Source organism: Capricornis sumatraensis, chromosome 4, assembly GCF_032405125.1.
Source record: "Capricornis sumatraensis isolate serow.1 chromosome 4, serow.2, whole genome shotgun sequence".
NCBI classification, from domain to species: Eukaryota; Metazoa; Chordata; class Mammalia; order Artiodactyla; family Bovidae; genus Capricornis; species Capricornis sumatraensis.
In genome coordinates this window covers 117,419,430-117,438,113 of record NC_091072.1, presented here as the reverse complement: position 1 = coordinate 117,438,113, position 18,684 = coordinate 117,419,430, and the positions used below count along the sequence as shown (strand labels likewise).

General features: G+C 58.7%; 1 protein-coding gene across 4 annotated transcripts in view; it reads right to left on the bottom strand.

The window, feature by feature from the left end:
* Window positions 1-4,627: 4,627 nt before the first annotated feature.
* Window positions 4,628-18,684, bottom strand: part of TOM1 (target of myb1 membrane trafficking protein) — a 38,925-nt gene continuing 24,868 nt past the window's right edge. Inside the window, exons 6-15 of one of the 4 annotated variants that reach the window (XM_068969694.1) lie at window positions 17,497-17,613; window positions 15,146-15,279; window positions 14,115-14,148; window positions 13,627-13,720; window positions 12,854-12,974; window positions 10,320-10,395; window positions 7,822-7,875; window positions 6,548-6,607; window positions 5,575-5,614; window positions 4,628-5,495 (exon numbers count right to left, since the gene is read on the bottom strand). In XM_068969694.1, coding sequence (XP_068825795.1) covers window positions 5,341-5,495; window positions 5,575-5,614; window positions 6,548-6,607; window positions 7,822-7,875; window positions 10,320-10,395; window positions 12,854-12,974; window positions 13,627-13,720; window positions 14,115-14,148; window positions 15,146-15,279; window positions 17,497-17,613 — 885 coding nt within the window. In that variant the 3' untranslated portion in view covers window positions 4,628-5,340. Of the gene's footprint in view, window positions 5,496-5,571; window positions 5,615-6,547; window positions 6,608-7,821; window positions 7,876-10,319; window positions 10,396-12,853; window positions 12,975-13,626; window positions 13,721-14,114; window positions 14,149-15,145; window positions 15,280-17,496; window positions 17,614-18,684 lie in introns of all 4 variants that reach the window. The other 3 variants (XM_068969691.1, XM_068969693.1, XM_068969692.1) reach the window with 3 other exon arrangements.

Here is an 18,684-nt window from a genome sequence, read left to right as displayed (position 1 = left end):
AACCCACTAAGGCTTTTTGTTTTTTGTGATATAAGAGGCAGGCAATGGTAGTTTGGAGGTGCAAATTCTAGATTTGTGCAAACCTTTGGATGGTTTGTGGGGACAATGGGACTCACACATCACCTTGGAGAGGCTTTCTCTGACCATCCTTTTTAAAAAAAACAAAACAAAACAAAACAACTTTTTGGCTGTTCTACGTGGCATGCGGGATTTAGCTCCCAACCCAAGATCAAACCCGAGCCCCTTACAGTGGAAGCAGGGAGTCTTAACCACTGGACTGCCTGGGAAGTCCCTGACCATGCTTCTTAAAAGTGAAATCCCCTTTTCCTCTTCCGTCCTGAGTAATTGGTCCAAAGTCATTAGACAGTACCAGGCAAGGCAGGAAGCAGCCTTGGGGTGGGGCTGTGCTGCGGTGGCCCCAGGTAGGGTGGGGTCTGAGCAGGGGTTCTGGTGGTCCACCCAGGGATGTCGGGATCCAAGGAAGGTGAGTACACCTTCAGGGTTGGGCCGGTGCGGGCAGAGGGTGATTGGCTACCCACGGGGCTGAGCAAATAGGTCTGTACATGAAGGGCAGCAGGAACCAGGCTCTGCAGTTAAAGGGGGGGCACAGGGAACGGAAAACTGGAGGGGATCTGTGGTGTTGGGTTGTGACTGTGTAAACTTGTGCTATCATGCAAATACAGGTAGAACTAGAATTACACGTGGATCCGCATGCTGCGTCCACTGAGCGTCCCCTCAGGAGTGAATGCACCCTGTAACCTTGTAGGAGGTACTCGCAGCTTTGGGGAGCTCAGAGGGCCAAGGCTCCATGTTGCCCACCCAGGGCTCTCTTGCGGGTCCCTCCTTTCGTCAACTCAGAGGCGCTGGCCCCACTGGCCCTGGGACATGGAGTACTGCTGCCACCTTGTGGTGGCTGTGGGACACTGCCCTGAGCCAGAGTCACCCCTGGAGAGGGCGGGGATGGGACCGGGGGAAGGCTTTCCGAAGTGCCCGCCGTGAGTCAGCAGGACCATCCAAGACCAGTGGGCAGATCCTGCTTCTCTCCCACTGCTTGGATCAAGGTACCACAGCCCCACTCAGGGGCAGCAGCTGTTGTGGAACCCAGGTTGTCTGGGAGGCAGCCAGCACCTTTGAGAACTGGAAAAGCAATACTGGAGGCTGAACTGGGGTCTCTGAAATTACAGGGCAGTGCGCCTGGCTGTGTCTGATGCAGAGGCCGCTCTGGTTGGAGGTGGACATGTTGGAACATTTCCTTGACAGGTGTTATGCCTCTTAATTGACCTCGTAACAGTCCACCAGGACTTCCCTGGTGGCTCAAACGGGAAAGCGTCTGTCTACAGTGCGGGAGACCTGGGTTCCATCCCTGGGTTGGGAAGATCCCCTGGAGAAGGAAATGGCAATCCACTCCAGGACTATTGCCTGGAAAATCCCATGGACAGAGGAGCCTGGTAGTCTACAGCCCATGGGGTCCCAAAGAGTCGGACACGACTGAGTGACTTCAACAGCCCTATGAGGGAGCAACTGCTGTCAGCTCATTTACAAGTGAGAGAACAGGAGGCACAGGGAGTTAAGAATTTGCCTGAAGCCACACAGCTCAGAAGGGCTGCACCATGACTGGCTATTGTATGACAACTGGGAGGGGGGAAGTGGGCTCACTGTCCAGGCTCAGGCTTGGGTTTGGTGGGTCAGGGAAGCCTGGAGGGAGCAAAGGGGTGGAGGCTCTGCCAGGGGGCTTTGAAGGCAGCTCTGGTCCGTACTTCCCCTCTCCCTACCCACCTAACTGGCTCCACTCAACCTCCCCAGACCCCTGGCGGGGTACCATTTCCGAGGCAGTTGGGCCCAGCAGGAGCCGCTGGCGCCTGGATAATCCTGCCCCCACCCGCAGGCCAAGGCACCCCTGCAGTTGGTCCTCTAAGTGGGGCCCCGCAGCTTCCTGATGCTGCGATTGACCTGGGGCTTGTGGCCTCAAACACGGCCTGGTGCCAGGAGATCCAGCCTGGCCAGCGCTGGTGGCTTCTGCCAGGGTTCCCTCACCCGTCGCAGCCCCAGAGGCCCTCTCTTTGGAGGGGCCCTAAGGCGGGGCTGCGCTGTGCTGTCCCCTCCAGAGGAAGCCTGGACACCTTCGAGGCCAGGCTCTCTGGGGGCAGGCCCCACTTCACTGGCCTTGGGCCCTGTCTGACCTCCAGGCTCTGTTCCCTGGCATCAGCCTCCGCTTTCTTCATGTCAGAGTAGGTGGTTTGTGTGGAACTTACACCTGTGTCTACTACCCCCTGCCCTCCCATGGGGCCCACTGGGCCTGGCACATTCACCTCTTGAGTTCTCAGTACACAGAACCACATCTGGTGTGCCACTGGGGTACCCACAGGCAGGAAAGAACAGGCGACTTTAGCCATGCACAGGCCACGAGCCCTTGGAGCTCCCACTGAGGGTTTCCTGGCTCGCCGTCACTCACCTGGAGCAGCGGGGGCAGCGAGGAGCGGGGGCAGCGGCGTCCAGAGCACCGGCTCCCCCGACCCCGTTTCCCACTCGAGAGCAGCGGTCAAAACCACTGACTCCATGGGACCGTTGTGAGGTGTGGAAAGGCCCAGGCTGGGGGAGGGCCCGCAGCAGCAATGTGGGGTGGTGAGAGCTGGGGGGCTGCAGAGGAAGGGCCCCAGCCTCCAGGGGACCCAGGTCAGAGGCCTGGAGGCTCAGTGAGCAGGTGGGACACCTGCCGGAGCTCAGCAGCATAGCTTGCCCACCCCCACCCCCCACACCGTGTGTGTGAGCGTGCCCGGCAGCACTCCCGTCAGGCCAAGGGGTGGGGGTAACCCACCTATTATCACCACAGTCCTCTTATCTGACCACCAGAGGCTCCCAACCTCATGATACAGGTGGGTATTATGAAAAAGATGGTCACAAAACGCAGGTGCTTTGGGGCCTTCCTCCCACAAAGAATTCAGCTACCACCCGAGGCTGGTGGTCTGGTGCACTGCTGCTGACCACTGGCCAGAACAGCCCAGGAAGGAGCCTCTAGAAGCCATCTGCCGTCCTGAGTGCTGTTGGAGGGTGGCAGCCTGGTGAGTCCGGCTGCAGTCCCCTGCACCCGGCCACCTCTGCGTGACCTGAGGCAGGAGAAGATGGAGAGGTGCTGGGGACGGTGTGGCAGCCTGGTACTCCAACTCTGGCTTCTCCCCCATTCTGAGTCTGAGCATCCTTGGGCAGGGCTGGCACGGGGGTCACTGTCGAGTAGCCAGGCAAGGCTGGACCGCATCTGGGAGATGCGTAATATTAATCTTGTGAGAACCAGAGCCTTCCCACTACCTGGGCAGACACAGCTAATTCATGCAGGATGCAGGAGGTAACCTTTAGACCAGTCAAGCTTGGTGTGACTGAAGGGTCCTAAAAAGTTGTCAGACCAGGCTGACAGTGGTTGCCCAGGGACAGGGACACAGCTGCTCCCCAGAGGGTGGTGGGGAGAGAAAGGTGGTTCAGGCTGGGGAGACAGGTCAGAGGTCACATTCAGCCGTCTTTCTCCAGGCTCGCTTCTCTTCACGCTCCGAGCCGCGGCCTGGACAATGAGCCCCCTCCTCCCTGCCTGGCGGATGGACTCGCCTTTGGTCCCATGTACCTGCTTTGCAGCTACTCCCCTTGCCCCAGCTCCTCATGAAGGGCTGGCTGGGCCTGGTCTCCTGTGTGCCCGGCTCCAGGCCACGCCTCGGAACACACAGCCCACCTGTTGCTCACGGGACATGGGGGTTGCTGAGGCCCCTGGATCCACTCCGGTCACTCAGCTCCCAGGCCCAGGTATTCCGACTTCTGCTCTCCTCCATAGGCTGACCTTTCAGGCAGGTCAATTGTTCTAGCCCCACACCAGCCCCCTTCCCTTCTACCACTGAGGAGTTGCTGGGGGGCTCCCATGTGCCTCAAGCAGTGACTCTCGGGGAGCCTGGTGTGAAGATTCTAGCCCGGAAAAGGCTGTGCTCTGAGACCAGGGCACCTGAACTGCCACAGAGATGAGAACTGATACCAGCACCTGACCTGTGGCCCAGCTCCTGAGCCGTGTGCCAAGGCCTCCACACTGAGCCTCAGCGCTGCCATCTGAAAAATGGGGATGATGTACTAATGCATGAGGAAGTGCCCAGCACCTGATAAACAAGTGCACCTGGAGCGGCTCACACGACCCACCGAGTCAGAGACTCGGCCTCTGGAAAACGAGACGCAACTTTGCTTCACCCATGGTTGTGGATTCGGTGCCATGAGCTCAGGGAGAGCCTGGCACCTGGGCCTTGGACCGCGTGGCTGCGTCCTCCCTGCAGGCTCAGTGGCCTGCCACACCCACACCTGCTCCGCCTCTGTGATCACAGAGCTCCTGCTGCTGGGCAGGGGCTGGCCTGAGGATGCGGACAGGTCACCCACAGAGAGCAACGGGGCTGCCTGGCAGGCAACTGGTGGCGGAGCCTGTGCTGGTGTGGTGTGGCTGGGTCCTGCCGCTGCACCTACCCCATCTGCAGATGTCTGTCTCGTGGGCGGCCCTCAGCCCAGCCCAGCCCAGCCCAGCCCCGGTTAGGCCAAGTAGCTTCCTCCTGGAGACTGACCACTTTTACGGTGCTCTTCTACCTTTATTGGGGATACGAAAGGCACCTCTCCCAGTCAAGAGGATCAACCGACAGGTGGGCGGCCCAGTGCCCGGTGGAGCCCTGCGAGGGAGGAACAGAGGAAGGAGGGCAAGGCAGTGGAGGTCACGGGGGGTCCCAGGAGCTACAAGCACCGCCGGAAGCCCCCTGGCGGCCTCGGGCTGGCGAGGTCTCCCCCCCATCACATGCAGCTTATCTGGACAGTGCGCTCTCAGTAGAGAGCCACAGGCCCTGCCCTCAACAGCTGGCCAACCCTTCGGGCTCCATGGCAGGCACTGGGGAACAGGCCTAAGGCTGCGACAGAGACTTCTGCTGTCTCCAGCCTCTGGCTAGGCTTCGACTGGCAGTGTGGGCTCTGAAGACAGCTCCTCTGGGGGAGGGTCCCGGGAGGGGATCACCCAGGACAAGGGGAGTCACATTGGGCCACCAGGCGACCAGCCTCTCCAGCCTGGGGCCTTCCTGTCCTCAGCAAAGTCGCAGTGGTTGGTGGGGGTGGGAGGAGAGGCATGAGTGTCCAGGGCCCCAAAGTAGAACTCACTCACTCCCCCAGCTCATCCAGCTGCCTCCCACACTCCCAGGCAGCATGGCCCCAACCTCAAGGGGAAGAGAAGGACTTATGTGACAAGCCACCCTCAAGCAGCCTTTACACCAAAGGAGGGACAGGCCCCTGCCACGGGGTATGGGAACAACTGGGGCTCGGGCAGCAGGGCGCCAGGCCCCACACTCATAAGGCAAACAGCATGTCGTCGTCTTTCTCCTGGGTCTTCTTTCTCAGGGCAGTGCCAGGTGGAGGGCCTGGGGGCCCCTCGGTTGAGGGACTGGAGAGGTTGGGCAAACGATCAGCCACTTTGGCACGTTCTTCCAGGAACTTGTCGAATTCTAGAGCAACGAGAGGGAGGCTGGGGCTGGGCTCCGAGGCTAGAGTGCGGGAAGGGCGGGCAGGGCCAGGGTCTACTACCTTCACTGGTGACGCCCTTGGGCTCCTCCACGTCATTCCCCTGACAAGGCAGAAGGAGGCAGGTTAGCTGCGGGCACGGCGGGGCTCAGCGGCTGACCCAGAGGGCCCAGACCTCGGCCCCACCACTTTCTGAGCCACAGGGCCTTGGGTGTCACTTGGCTTCTCTGAGCTTCAGTTCTCTGCTTGGTGACACTCACGGGGTTGTTGGCAAGCTAAAGCGGAGGACTTCCCAAAGAATGCCAGGGGCAGGGTGTGGTGCCCTTGAGGGCACTAGTTCCACCCTTTCCAGTGTCCAAAGGGATGGGCAGACTCGCTCATGGTGGAGAGGCTGACACCCAAACCTGTGCCAGCTACACACCCTCAACTAGGGGCCGGGCTGGAGGTGAGCCTGTACCCACTAGGCAAAACGGATGGACCGTGGGCGTAAACACGGTCTTGGCCACTTGCAGAAGGTGGTCTGGAGCTAGGAAGTGCCCAGGCACCTGATCCTTGGTGCTCAGAATGAGCGGTGGGCTGGCAGAGGCTGGGGAAGAAACCTGGAAGGGGGCCTGGACTGACTGCCCCTCCTGCACACTGGGGGCTCTGGAGGGTGCTGGGCCCCCTTCTCCTGGCACAGCACCCCTGACAGTTGCCCATCAGTCTCCGCTCTGCACAATGGGGCTCCTGGCACCACTCCCCGAGTTACCCCAGGTGCCGAGCTCAGGGCTCTCACATCCCTGCTGCCCTCGGGCAGCCCATCTTGCCCACAGTGGGCCCTCACGCAGGCAGCAGGCTTGGGCAAGGGGAGGCCCCAGAGGCTGCAAGGAGTGTGAGGCTTCCCCCTCTAAGGCGAAATACTGGGAAGCAGCAGGGGAGGGGGCACTGGCCCTGCTGATGCCCCTCACCAGCTGCTGGCCCTGCCCCCACACCGGCCACTTCCTCACGGGAACATGGGAGCCCCAGGTGAGGTGGGTGAGAAGCGGGCCCCACTTACCACGTCTGTGGACAGCCACTTCTCGATGTCCTCCATGAGGCAGGCCTGGGTGACGGGGATCTGGAGGGGAGGGCAGGGGTGAGGCAGGGCAGTGCCCCTCACCAGCCTGAGTCCACTGGCTACGGCCCTGGGGGAGTTGCCCAACCTGAGCCCCTCACTCATGGGACGGGGCCAGTTGACCTGCCCAGCCCCATCATGGCAGTCCCTCCAAGACAGCTCTGGCCCAGCTGCCTGGGACGCTGAGGTCTCCCCGAGTTCTTGCTGTGCCAGGCTGTGGGCGAGGCGGATGCGGGCCAGCAGGCTGAGCAGGGGATGGAGAGGGGCTCCTGACAACTGGCATGGTATTATTCAAATCCCAGGAAGTGGGCAGCCAGGCAGAAGGGCTGGGGCAGGGGCACGGCCGCGGGCTGTCCCCACAAGCCTCCGCAGACTCAAGAGTTCCTGGTGGAAGTGGGCAGAGGAGGGCCAGTGAGGAGGCAGAGGCCGAGACGACCAGAGGCGGCCAGGCTGGTGGGCCCAGAGGCGATGGGTCACTGTGACTCTGCCACACAGCCCTGCACAGGGCGGGGGCTGAGGGCTGGTGTGGGGTCTTCCCATTCGAAAGACATCTGAAGAATCCAGCCGGAGGTTATGGGCACAGACTCTGGGGTAAGAGAGACCGGAAGCTGGCTGGGCTCCTGCACCTGGAGCAGGTGACTTAGCTCCTCTCACCCTCACTGCTCATTGTTAGAGAGGATGACAGTACCTACCGTCTAGGTCCAGGTCGTTGTGAGGATTAAAGAGACGAGGGAGATAAAGAGCGCAGCTCTGCACCCAGCACAGGGCAGACACTCGGGAAATGCGAGCTACCACTCAGCTGCTCTGAGAAACAGAGGGAGAGCGAGTCCTCCTCCAACCAAAGCCAGCTCAGGCCCCAAACCCCGTCCTCAGCACCGAGACCCCAGAGGGGGTGGGGACCCCAGAGAAGCGGCAGAGCTGACTTCCCAGCAGCACCAGCAGCAGCAGCAAGTTCTCTGGGCTGCACCCTCCAGCTCCCTCTGCCGGCATGTGGCCCAGAGCCAGATGTGCCCCGGGCACCTCCCAGCTGCCAGAGGCGTTGCCCAGGCCTTGCTCCGAGGCAGTGCCGAGGGGCCGTGGAAGCGAGAGCAGGGGAAGCGGGACTGTGCTGGGCGCTGGGTGGGGCCCGCAGGCCCTCGGCCGACCCTGCGCTCCTCTGGTTGTGATGCCGGCGCCACCTGGGCAGGCCCCCGCGAGTGCGCCTGGCCCGTCCTCACCATGCCTTGCCTCACCATCCAGTCACTGAGGCTCTTCTCACTGCCGCCTCCCATCTGGGTGAGAGAGAGTCGCGCTGAAGGTGGTGGGGAGGCTAGGTCACTGGTGTACTGGGAGCCTCCTCCAGCACAGGCCTGCTACTGCCTCGAGGGGTTGTGTGTGTGTGTGTGTGTGTGGTATATATGTGTGTGTGTGGGGGGTGTGTGTGTGTACTGGGAGCCTTCTCCAGCACAGGCCTGCTACTGCCTCGAGGGGTTGTGTGTGTGTGTGTGGGCAGGGGGTATGTGTGTGTGTACTGGGAGCCTCCTCCAGCACAGGCCTGCTACTGCCTCTAGAGGGGTGTGTGCGTGTGTGTGTGTGTGCACGCCCATGTTTGTATAGGTGTGGTGGCTGGGGAAAGGGAACAGGAAAGGGGTCTCCCTGTGGGGACCCCAGAGTCCCGGATGGGTGGGGCAAAGCCTCCCCCACTACTTTCACCCCACAGACCCCGGTGGGTGTGCTGAGCAGTCCTAGGATGGAGTAGGCCGCCCTCCACTGGCTCTCAGGGGGTTCGGAAGGACACCCAGTGTCAGGAGCACTGCTGTACCTGTTTCCCGTCATGTTTGTTGATGGGCAAACAGGAGATGCCCAGGGCCCCAGAGCAGACGGATAGGGGAGGAAGCCTAGGGTCCTGGCTCCTGGCCCATCAGCCCGTGATCGTCTTCCCCAGCCAGACAGACCCAGCCTGGGGCCTGGCACAGGCTGTCCAGCATCCTCACCTCCCAGGACTCATCAACCCCTGGGGGCAAACACCAGCCGGCCACCTACAGGGTTGACGCTTGAGTCCTTCGGTACTTTGCTGCCTGGAATCATGTTTTGACGGCTGAGAGGGAGAAAACCTTAGTCCTCGGCCAGATTTGAGCATCTCGTGAGCAGATGTCTATGACCTACTTTGGAGGAAGTTGTACCCTGATTGGTAGAACTCACTTAAATCTCTCAAGTCACCAAAGATGAACCGGCAGAACTTGCTTTTCTGCAGACAGAGGTGTGTGTGTTTCTGTCCCAAGGCTGACGGCAGGTGGGGCAGCAGCCAGAAGGCCTCGTCCCAGTGCTCGTCAGGTCCCTGAGCTGCTCTGCAGCCCTAGCAGGTGACATCTGTCCCCCACCACCCCAATTCTGTAGCAGGAAGGCACATGGCTGAGAGGTCAGTCTCTGCCCATGGGAGACCAGGTGGCGGTGGAGGGACGCGCTCCCTACTGTCTGGACTCGTCTGGATTCTTGGAGCCAGACTGATGGCCCATGGAAAAGGAAGGTTGAGCATGGGAGCAACTCTGCTCCTTGGAGCTCTGCAGGTCATCTGGGGCTCTCGTTACCAGCACTGGTTTCCGTGCTGGACAGACCAATGGCTATGAGATCGTGGGCAAATGACCTCAATTCTAAGCCCTGGTGTCTCCTCTGTAAGTGAGATGACCACACTGCAGTGCTATGAAGGTAAAACTTTTCACTACGTGCCAGGCACTGTGCGAAGGACATGAGATCTGTGATTTCACTCACCCTCTCTGGGACCCGGCTTTCTCATCTGCAAAGGGGACCCCTTCAGGGTTTGTGTGATGACTTAGTAAGTGGGGGGCACAGAATGCTCACTCAGCAGGGGACACAGGGTCCAAGTGGGAGGCTCTGAGACTCAGGGCGTAAACGCACTCTGCGTGGTGGCAGATCTACAACACACCCAAGGAGGCATCTGAGCCCTTTGCTGGTCCTGCCCCGTTCTGACTGGGAATGACTCCTGGGACACTGGGGATGCAGCTGGGAATCCCTCCCACATCTCCTGTGCCCCCCTCCCCACTCCAAAGGACAGGGCAGCTTCCACAGCCTCCTGACTGCTCTCCCAGCTTCCAGGCTGAGTCCTCTTAAAATCAAGTTAGATAAACGTCCCCCTGCCAACCTCTGCTCCAGACTGCCCAGGGCTCCCACCTCAGGCAGGAGAAGCCAGTCCTCCCAGTTGCCCCTCAGGCTTCACCTCCCAGCGCCCAGTCCCACCTGCACCTTTGAAGCCCTGGGCTGTGACCAACCCCCTCCTTGGCCCTGCTGTTCACTGGCCTTGCCTCTCCAGCGCCCAGGTCCTGCACGTTGTAACTACCGCTCTCTGCCCAAAAGGCACCCAGAAACAAATTTAAAGGCAAGGGAACTGTCCTTGGAGCTCCTGCCGAGGGGGCAAGTGGCTGGTACAGTGTGCTCCGTGTGGCAAGTGGCTTTCATTCCACATATGCCAGCAGTTAAATGGAATACACGTGGCACCTTTGGGTGCCTCCCTGTGGTTTTAGGGTCTGTCCTCCAGCCCCCTCTGTCCACATTCCTGCAGATAACAGGGCTCTGGAGGGGCAGAGGGGCTGAATACTAGCTCAGCTCCAAGTCAGTGCCGAGCCCCTCCCATCCACACTCTCACACCTCCTGTCATAAACCAGGGGCACCGCCAGGCAAGCACTGCCCAGCCTTCCTCTGGACAGGCCCCTCTGCTTACCGCTCCAGTGCTCTGCTGCCGGGCATCCAGGGCTCCAGCCAGGCCATCTGTTGCTTGAGGGGCTTCGTATTTTACCCTGAAATACAGAGGCCACTGTGGCCATTACCTGCCACCCTCACCATATCAGACATGCCAGCCGACACGAGGAGGGAAGGGGTTGGGTGGGCAAGGGCTAGACCCACATTCTGTGTGGACTCAGAATGTGCCTGGGCAGGAGCCCCAAGAGGGGCACCAATCTGCAGGCCTGCCTTGAGATGGAGCAAAAGGTCTCCTTTCCTGCCTTTGGGAACCTGGGTCAGACATGTGGCCTGCATGACAGGCAGAGCGAGGCTGGAGAAGCGAGGTGTTGGGGGTCAGAGACCAAGTCCACCGACCTCCTATTCCTGGATTTGGCCACACTACAGGGATGAGCACAGCGTCCCAGACCCCGTGGTCATGGAGAGCTCGTATCTAGACCCTCTCCAGAGCAGCTCCCACAGCGTAATTTCAGAATCTGTTGTTCTGTGAAGGCTGTGTGTGAACGGGGGAACCCCACTCTGCAGCTGAAAACAAACCTGCAGACGGCGGGTGAGGATTCTGCATGTGCTCGGGGGTGCCAGCCCTGGTGACTGGGAGGAAACGCAGGGGACACTGTACCCTCCGAGCAGAGGAGGATGGGGAGGGAGGGATCTGCTGTGTCTCCAGTGAAGGTTCAGGGGGAGCGGGAGGAAAGCCCGTGCTAACAAGGGGGCTGGTGTCTCTCTGGCTGCTACAGAGGGGGACATCCAGGGAGGCCTCGGGGACATGGTCCAGCAGCTTGGGAAGAGCTGTCATTCTTGCCCTGAACTGCTGGCAGAGAGGAGGTGAGACTGGGTCAGTCTTTTTTCTTCTGGTGGTCATGCACGATATGTGGGATCTAGTTCCCTGAAAGGGATCGAACCTTTGCCCCCTGCATTGGAAGCATGGAGTCAATCACTGGACCATCAGGAAGTCCCTGGGTCAGCTGTTGAGGTGAAGATGAGAATCTTGGGATTCTAGCCTCAAAGGAAAGCCCTGCGCCATTAGGGAGGAGGAATCTTCTTCCAGGTGGGGTGGGTGGGGAGCACCTCACACTGCTGGAGCTGGGCTGGACCAGCGCAAGCATAGCACATGGGCTCTGATAGCGCCAACCTGCCTCCCTGGGGATTGGGTAGGCTGGCAACTTAAAGGGGCCTCTAGAATAAACCCCTAAATTCTCAGGCAGCCTTTCTGAAGAACAGAGGTAGCCAGGAGGGCATGGGAATTGGCGAGTTAACCCTGTCACATGGCTCACCACGCAAAGGGGCTGCAGCCAACCAGAAAACTGGGTGTCTCACTCTACCCCTGCCTCTGACCCTTTACACGAGCTGATCCACAGCCTAGCACTGCACAGCAGCGGCCCACAGGCAGGCTACCTCCCACCCCCAAGAGACTGCAGGCTCTGGAGGCAAGCTCAGGGTGTGCTTTTCTCTGGCCTTCAGCCGGGCCACCCTTCTGGCGGCAAGTCCCACCAGACTCATTAGCCTCCAGTCACACAGCAGCCTCACTGCGCCCCTACCTCCAAGGTGACCGTGAGCCGCTGGTCCCAGGGCACCTGGGCTTGGGAGTACAAACTCCGCCCCAGACTCATGGGTTTGGCTCACAGGGCAGGACTGGCCAGCCAGTGGGTGGGGCTGTGAGCAGCCCTATGAGCCAGGCTGGCTATAGCCTGTCAGGTTTCACTGGGACTGGCCAGAGTGGATGGGGGACCCCTGGGCCCTCTGGAGGCCTATCAACAGCTCCCAAGGACACCGGAATGGAGTTTGCCAAGAAGTTCCCTTAGTCCAGTGCTTTCCTTGGTTGTACATCCTGGTTACCTGATACCTGGTACCTGCCCCGGGGTTACAAGCAAAAGGCTGATAACAGCCCTAAGCAAACCCTGTCCCCTGACCAGCCGTATGGAGCTGGTCCTGGGAAGCCGGCCTGGTGGACATTTGGCCATGTGGCCTCCACTGCTAAAAGTATCTCCCTGAAAATGGACAGTCCCAGGAAGCATAGAGCCCAAGCTCGAGGGCAGGGCAGGCAGACTCGAGTGGGATAATGCAACTTTCGTGGAAATTAAGGCTGGTTGCAGAATAGCAGAAATCACTGGACCAGTCTCTGAGGGCTTGGTACATGGTGTACAGTGCAGTGGGGAGCTGGGCTGGGTTGGAGACACTGCGCTTTAGAACCAGACAGTCTGGGGTTCCCGACTCTGTCAAACATTAGCTGCCTGAGGTGGGGCAAATGACCAGCCTCTCAGAGTCTCTGTTTCCTCATCTGCTCGGCTTGTGTAAGATTCTGGAACCAAGCTAGTCGTCACCCAATGGGCGTCTCTCCCTCATCCATCCCAGGCCATGTAGGACTGACTCAGGGGGAAAAACTCTGCCATCCTGAGGGGGTGCAGGTAGGGGCTGGTGTGCCCACCCATACACCGAGCTCAGGGACCTGGAGAGAGGCCCTCCCCTGACAGCGGTTGACCCAAACCGCAGGAGCCCAGGGTGGGTTTCAGCACTCACTCTTTGCGTTGGTCAGCCAGTGAGCTGCCCCGCGTCAGTGCAAACATGTCAAACTCATCTTCCAGTCGGCCAGAGGCCTCCAGAGACTGCAGGCCAGCCCTCACGCTGCTGGAGCCCAGGTCTGTGGGGACAAAAAGACCACATGAAGGGTCTGCCTGGCTGTCCTTGGAGTCATGGCTGGGCTGCTTCCTGCCAGGCCCAGGTCGGTTCTGGAGAAGCAGGGCAACTTGGAGTGGGGCAGGGTGGGGCATATGGGTGGGACAGGCCACCTGCTGGCTGAGGGACACCGGGCACCTCACCTCCTCTCTCTCAATTACTTCTGAGCAGGCAGCCGATAACACTTAACAGATCAAGTGACGATGGTGCTGACGGCTGACGTGCACCAGGAGCCCATTCTGGGCCTGGCCTGGTCTAAGCCTACTCTGTGCATAAGCTTATTCAGGAGAAGAGGGGTCCAGGGTGTCCACGTTATGTGTCCAAGTTCACCAGATGATCCAGGGGCAATCACACAACAGCAGGGTTTCTGAGATCTAAGCGGGCTCAGGGGCTATGGGGCTGGGAGGGAGAATCTCCCGTGTTTTATCCCAGCTGTGCAGGAAGACGTGAGCCCCACAGCTAGATTCAGCAGGGGACCCCGGGGAGGTGGGGGCTGGGCCGACATTCTGCTGTGGGCACTCCAGCCCCAACTGTGTAATGAGAGGGCACCCCAAGAGCTGCAGGGGTACCCATGGTAGGTAACGTACCCTGGCCAGAACCCCCAGTGCTGCACTTACTCATTTCTGCCAGCTGGGATGAGAGACTGCCGGTGGCTACAGGGTCAGGGCCCATGTCGATCAGGTCAGGGGCTGCCTCGGCCTCACTTGGGGCCTGTGGGGAGGGGAGAGGCCACCATCACCCTCTGACCGGAGGTGCAGCCTCATTCCCTTCTGCTCTGAAGCACTGGCACCTGCATTCTTTGCCTGAGGGTGTGTCATTAGGCTCTCTCCTCCCCTCCTCACCCCCAGCAGCTATGACTGGGCGTCAGGGAGTCTTTCTTCCTCCCCTTGGGCTCTAGCTTGGCTGGACCCGCTGGGAGGTTCACAAGACCCTAGGGCATCAGCTAGTGGCAGAACCTTGTTTACCCTAAAGGGACAATGACAAAAAAACTTAGAAGAAGCCTTTTCTAAGAGCCTGGCTAAGAAGACACATTCTGGCCAGGATACCTGGGGAGGGAGGTGGGCACAGCCCTTCCTGTCATTAATATGGAGAAGCTGCCTCTTACCTTGGTGGTCTGGCCTGTTCGGAGGCGTTCAAACCTATGGGACAGAAAAGACCTGGGTCAAGGAGACAGACCAGGCCAGAGCTTTGCCCACTGCAGGTCTCGAAACCCACGGAATGGGTCACAAACAGGGTGGTGACTGGCCAGGTTTGCCCCGGACAATCCAGTGTATGCCCCAGGGGAGTATTAGCAGGGTGCCTCTTTCACCAGCAAGTGTCCCAATTAGATGACCGATTATCTAGTTACAACTAGCATTAAACAAACAACAGGAAGAGACTAGAGAGGAAAAGGAAAAGGGGGTGCACGCACATAGTAAAGGTGTGGATTTTTTTTTGGACCTTGTTTGGTAACAAACATTTGTGCATGTGGTGAGTGTCTAAAGTGGTGTAAGGAGGACACACATCTCTTACACTACTTCATGGAGACTCTTAAACCACCCTAGACAGGCCAAGCTGCTGCTGGGTGGGCTGAAGACCTCGGTCTGGGATCTGCTCTGGACCTGGTTCTGTCCCTCCGTGTGTGACCCCAGGTGAATTACATCACCTCTGAACAATTAACAAGGGGGTGACAGTGCAACCTGCCTCCCAGGTGTGAGGATCAAGCAAAGACACTGAGGAGTGATTAGAAACCTGAAACAACCAGATAAACACGAGCTCTGATGAGTGGGTGTCAGAGGGGTCCTGGTCACCTCGAGACTGGGCCTGTGGGCCACCCCCCAGCCCACACCTCTAGTGGCAGGGGCTCTTAACGCCACTGGCCCAGTGAGCAGGAAAGGCTGGGCCGGCGCGCTCAGCCACCACCAGTGCTAGCCCGGAGGCGGAGGCGGAGGCGGGATGCAGACACACGGGTGGCAGGAGAGGAGGGGTGGAGGGGGGGCGGGCATTGCGGCCTGCGCTGGATGAAGACAGTTCAGAGTGCGCACTGGGCGGGTGGCCTGGTGTTGGGAGGGAGATGAGGGGTCAGCGGGTGTGAACAGAGGAGCCGGTGGGGCCGGAGCGGGGCAGGCGGTGGGGCGGGGCCGGAGGCGGGGCTACCGTTCGTGGCGCAGGAAGACGTTGTTGAGATTGTCATTGACGATGAGCAGCTCCTCGGTAAGCTGCTCGTTGGCGATGCGGGGGATGAGCTCCAGGACCCGCTGCTGCATGGCGCGGCACGTCCGGTTGAGCTCCTGTCGGGGAAGGAAGGGATTCAACTATGGCCACTGGACTGGGAGCGAGGCTGTCCCTTCCGGATGCCCGGTCCTCGGCGCGCCATGGAGAAGCAGCGGTCTCCACACTGGACTTGAGGTTGCAGGGAACAGCTTTTGGGGTTCTAAGGACGATCACCGGCGTCTCATTTCTAAGTGTGTAGCACACTGGACACAACCAAATGGGAACTGCGCTGTGCATTTACCTGGCTCTGTGCGGACCTCTGGATGGAGCTCCTGCCACCATCTCCGATTTGGGGCAAGGTGGCTGATGAAACACCTGCCACTTATCAGGGGGCAGGCAGGTTTTTTTGTGACCAAAGCATAAAAATGAACTGGGTGATCCAACTATTATCCACAAACTCCCACTCCAAATTTCTACCTCATTAGTCTAATTTCTTTTTTTAATGCCTTTTATTTTGTAATAATTTTAAATGTACAGAAAAGTTCCCAAGGTAAGAGAGCACAGGGGTTCCTGTAAATCCTTTCACCCAGCCTCTCCTTACCTTAGTTTGGCATTTTCAAAACTAAGACCTTAACATGGGTACACTGCTATTAACTGAACTACAAGCTTCACTCAGGTTTCACCAGCTTTTCCACTAATGTCCTTTTCCCCTCTGTTCCAGAGTCCCACACTGCATTTAGTCACCAGGTGACTGACTGACTTTTAATCAGTTAGTGTTATGTATTTAAGCTTGTTTGGGAAAAAGAAAAAAAAAAAAAAGAAGCTGCAGCATCACAGGCTTTTCATTTGTAGGGCTGAGCGCTTCCTTCCCCGGGGCCTGCCATCAGGTGGACAGGGGTCCAGCTTAGAGTCTTGAGGTCCCAACAGACAGCTGTTGGGCGCTGTGGACTCAGCCACAAGCCAGACTTTTCTCCTGGCATCATGAAGACCACTGACTTTGGTTGTTTGCAGACCCTGTTGCCCCTCCCCAACTTAGACCCTCTTCTGGGATTTCTTCTGCCCCCTGAGCATGGGGCAGGGCAGCCCAGACTCCTTCCAGCCTCCCATGGGCCTTCCTTCTCCTCCCCCCATGACTAAGCACACTGTGACTTTGTTCCCACTTCCTCACCTACCCCTCTCAAGAGAGGAAAAGCAGCAACTGGACACTGGCCCAGTCCCTGGGTTCATACCCCAGCTCTGCTGATGACCAGCTCTGTGACCCTGGGCATGTCCCATGACATCCCTTTGCCTCAGCAGTTTGCTGACCTGGGACATGGAGACAGTGAGAGTATCTACCTTATGGGGCGAAAGGGGAGGATTGAGTGAGTAACCCTGTATCACGTGCCCACATCAGAACCTGGCACATGGGACATGCTCAGCGCCTGTCAGTTGTCCCAGGGTCACCCCGTCTGCCAGCCAGCCTCCTGAGGCCACAGAATCACTCACGCCCGCATGGCCCTGGCATGAGACACCTGAACTTAACTGCACTACAGTAATCCTGTTGCTTCCCAACTCACTCAGGCTTCTGTCATTTACACTTCATGTTTGTGGGTTCACCCAACTCTGAGACTCCGACTTCACTCCTCCCCTTGGCTTTTGCAGTAAGGTAAGGGCCACATAGCTCAGTTGGGCCTGGGGACAGAGAGATGAGAATGACCCAGCTCCGCCCACCAGAAATGCGAGGGTCCAGCAGGAAAGTCACCAAATGAGTTGATCACATCACGCCCTCGGTCCCCTCACAGGTTCAGGTGGCTCCTGGGCCTTGGGGGTCCCCAGGGATGACCTCCATTGGGAGGGTGCCTTTCCCCACATACAGCCCCTTCATGCCCAGCTGGGGGGGGGGGGGGCGGGACCCTGGGGATATCACCTGACATACGGGAGCCCTGGCCGTTAGATCCCAGCTCATGCCTGCCTGCTAGGCTTCCTCTTCTGATGGCTGGAAACCTCACCTTCCAGCCTTCCTCAAGACACTGATTGGGAGCTATGTGGAACCAGGCACAGGAAGGGGTGTTTACATGCAAAGCCTTATTTAATTCTCATGTCAATGTGAACCATAAAAGCAATCTTGTACATATGAGGAAACTGAGATAAGAGGGACTTTACTGTTTACACCGTCAAGTGGTAGAAGCTGAGTTCCAACCTGATGGAGCCTGGTTTTAACCTCTCCCACTGTGACCTAGGAGCCCAGAGTCGCCATGGAAACTGCCCTGGTGGTGGGGAGCGGGGAGGCTGAGCAAGGGGCAGTGGCCACTCACCTGTAGCAGCTCCAGGTCCGCCGGCTCCGTCTGGGTGGGCACCAGCTCTGTCAGCATCTCTGACATCACCCTCACATTCCCGCTCACCATCTCCAGCTCGCTGCGCAGCTTCCCAATCTGGAACACACAGTCGGTCTTGCTGAGTGAGGCTAGGGTCCAGAGCCGCTGCCCCTCCCAGAGCCTGGCACCACTAGCCCAACCTGCTAGCACTCTCTCCAGGCTCCTGGACCATAGATAGCCTTGTGCCAGGAGGCCTGTGGGGGGCTTATTCCCATCCCCACTGACCCGCTTACACAGGTGCTACCAACCGTTACCATCTCCAAGCCAGGGTGCCCAGAGCAGGGAGAGGCCAGGAGGAAAGAAGCTGAGCACTCCAGCATCTTATGGATGCCGGCGCCTAACGAGGCCCTGAAGGGCAGTTCCCCCGAGGGGAGAGGAGGGAGGCCGTCCTCCTAGGAGGACGGGGTTCTGTCTTGCTCCGGCCTGCTCTGGTGTCCCAGATTCTACCGAGGGTAAGTCCTAGTGCCACCCCCCACCTGAGCATGCATGTGAGCAGATTCTCAACGACCAGGGTCCCAGTCCTGGCTTGGGAAATAGCTGTGCATCAAGTCGCAGAGTCTTAGCACCCAGGTGAGGTGATGGAAGTGCCCTGGTGTAGCATCTCACACCGTGGGCTCTGTGGGGTGTCTTGTGTCCTCATGGACAATGTGGACACCGTGAACGTCCAGGAAGGGACCCTTGTGGACGTTGCCAGACATGACCTGGTTGATGAACCCTTTGATCACGGGCTATCTCATGAGTCTAAGATTTAGTGGCCTACATTTTGGGAAATGCTGGATGTATTCTAAATTGGGTGACCCAGTTGATTTCAGAATACAAGTGTTATCATATAAATTCACAGTGGCTGTGAAGGCAGTTGCCATTCCGATCACCTCTAAGTGACAAGCACTTATCGTATGTTGCTAGTTAACCCTGACCACAGTCTCATGAGAAAGATATCACTACCCCCTACCCCTTACAGATGAAGAAGTGGGCCTGCAGCCACAGTCTACTGCAGTCTGCCAGCACCTTCCAGACCTGTGAAATGTTTGGTACATTTGGCCTGTTTAATGAAGGCTCTTGGTAGAAGCGAGTGGAAAAATGACTGATCACAAACCCCGCGTGTCTGGGTCAGATGGGACCTAATTA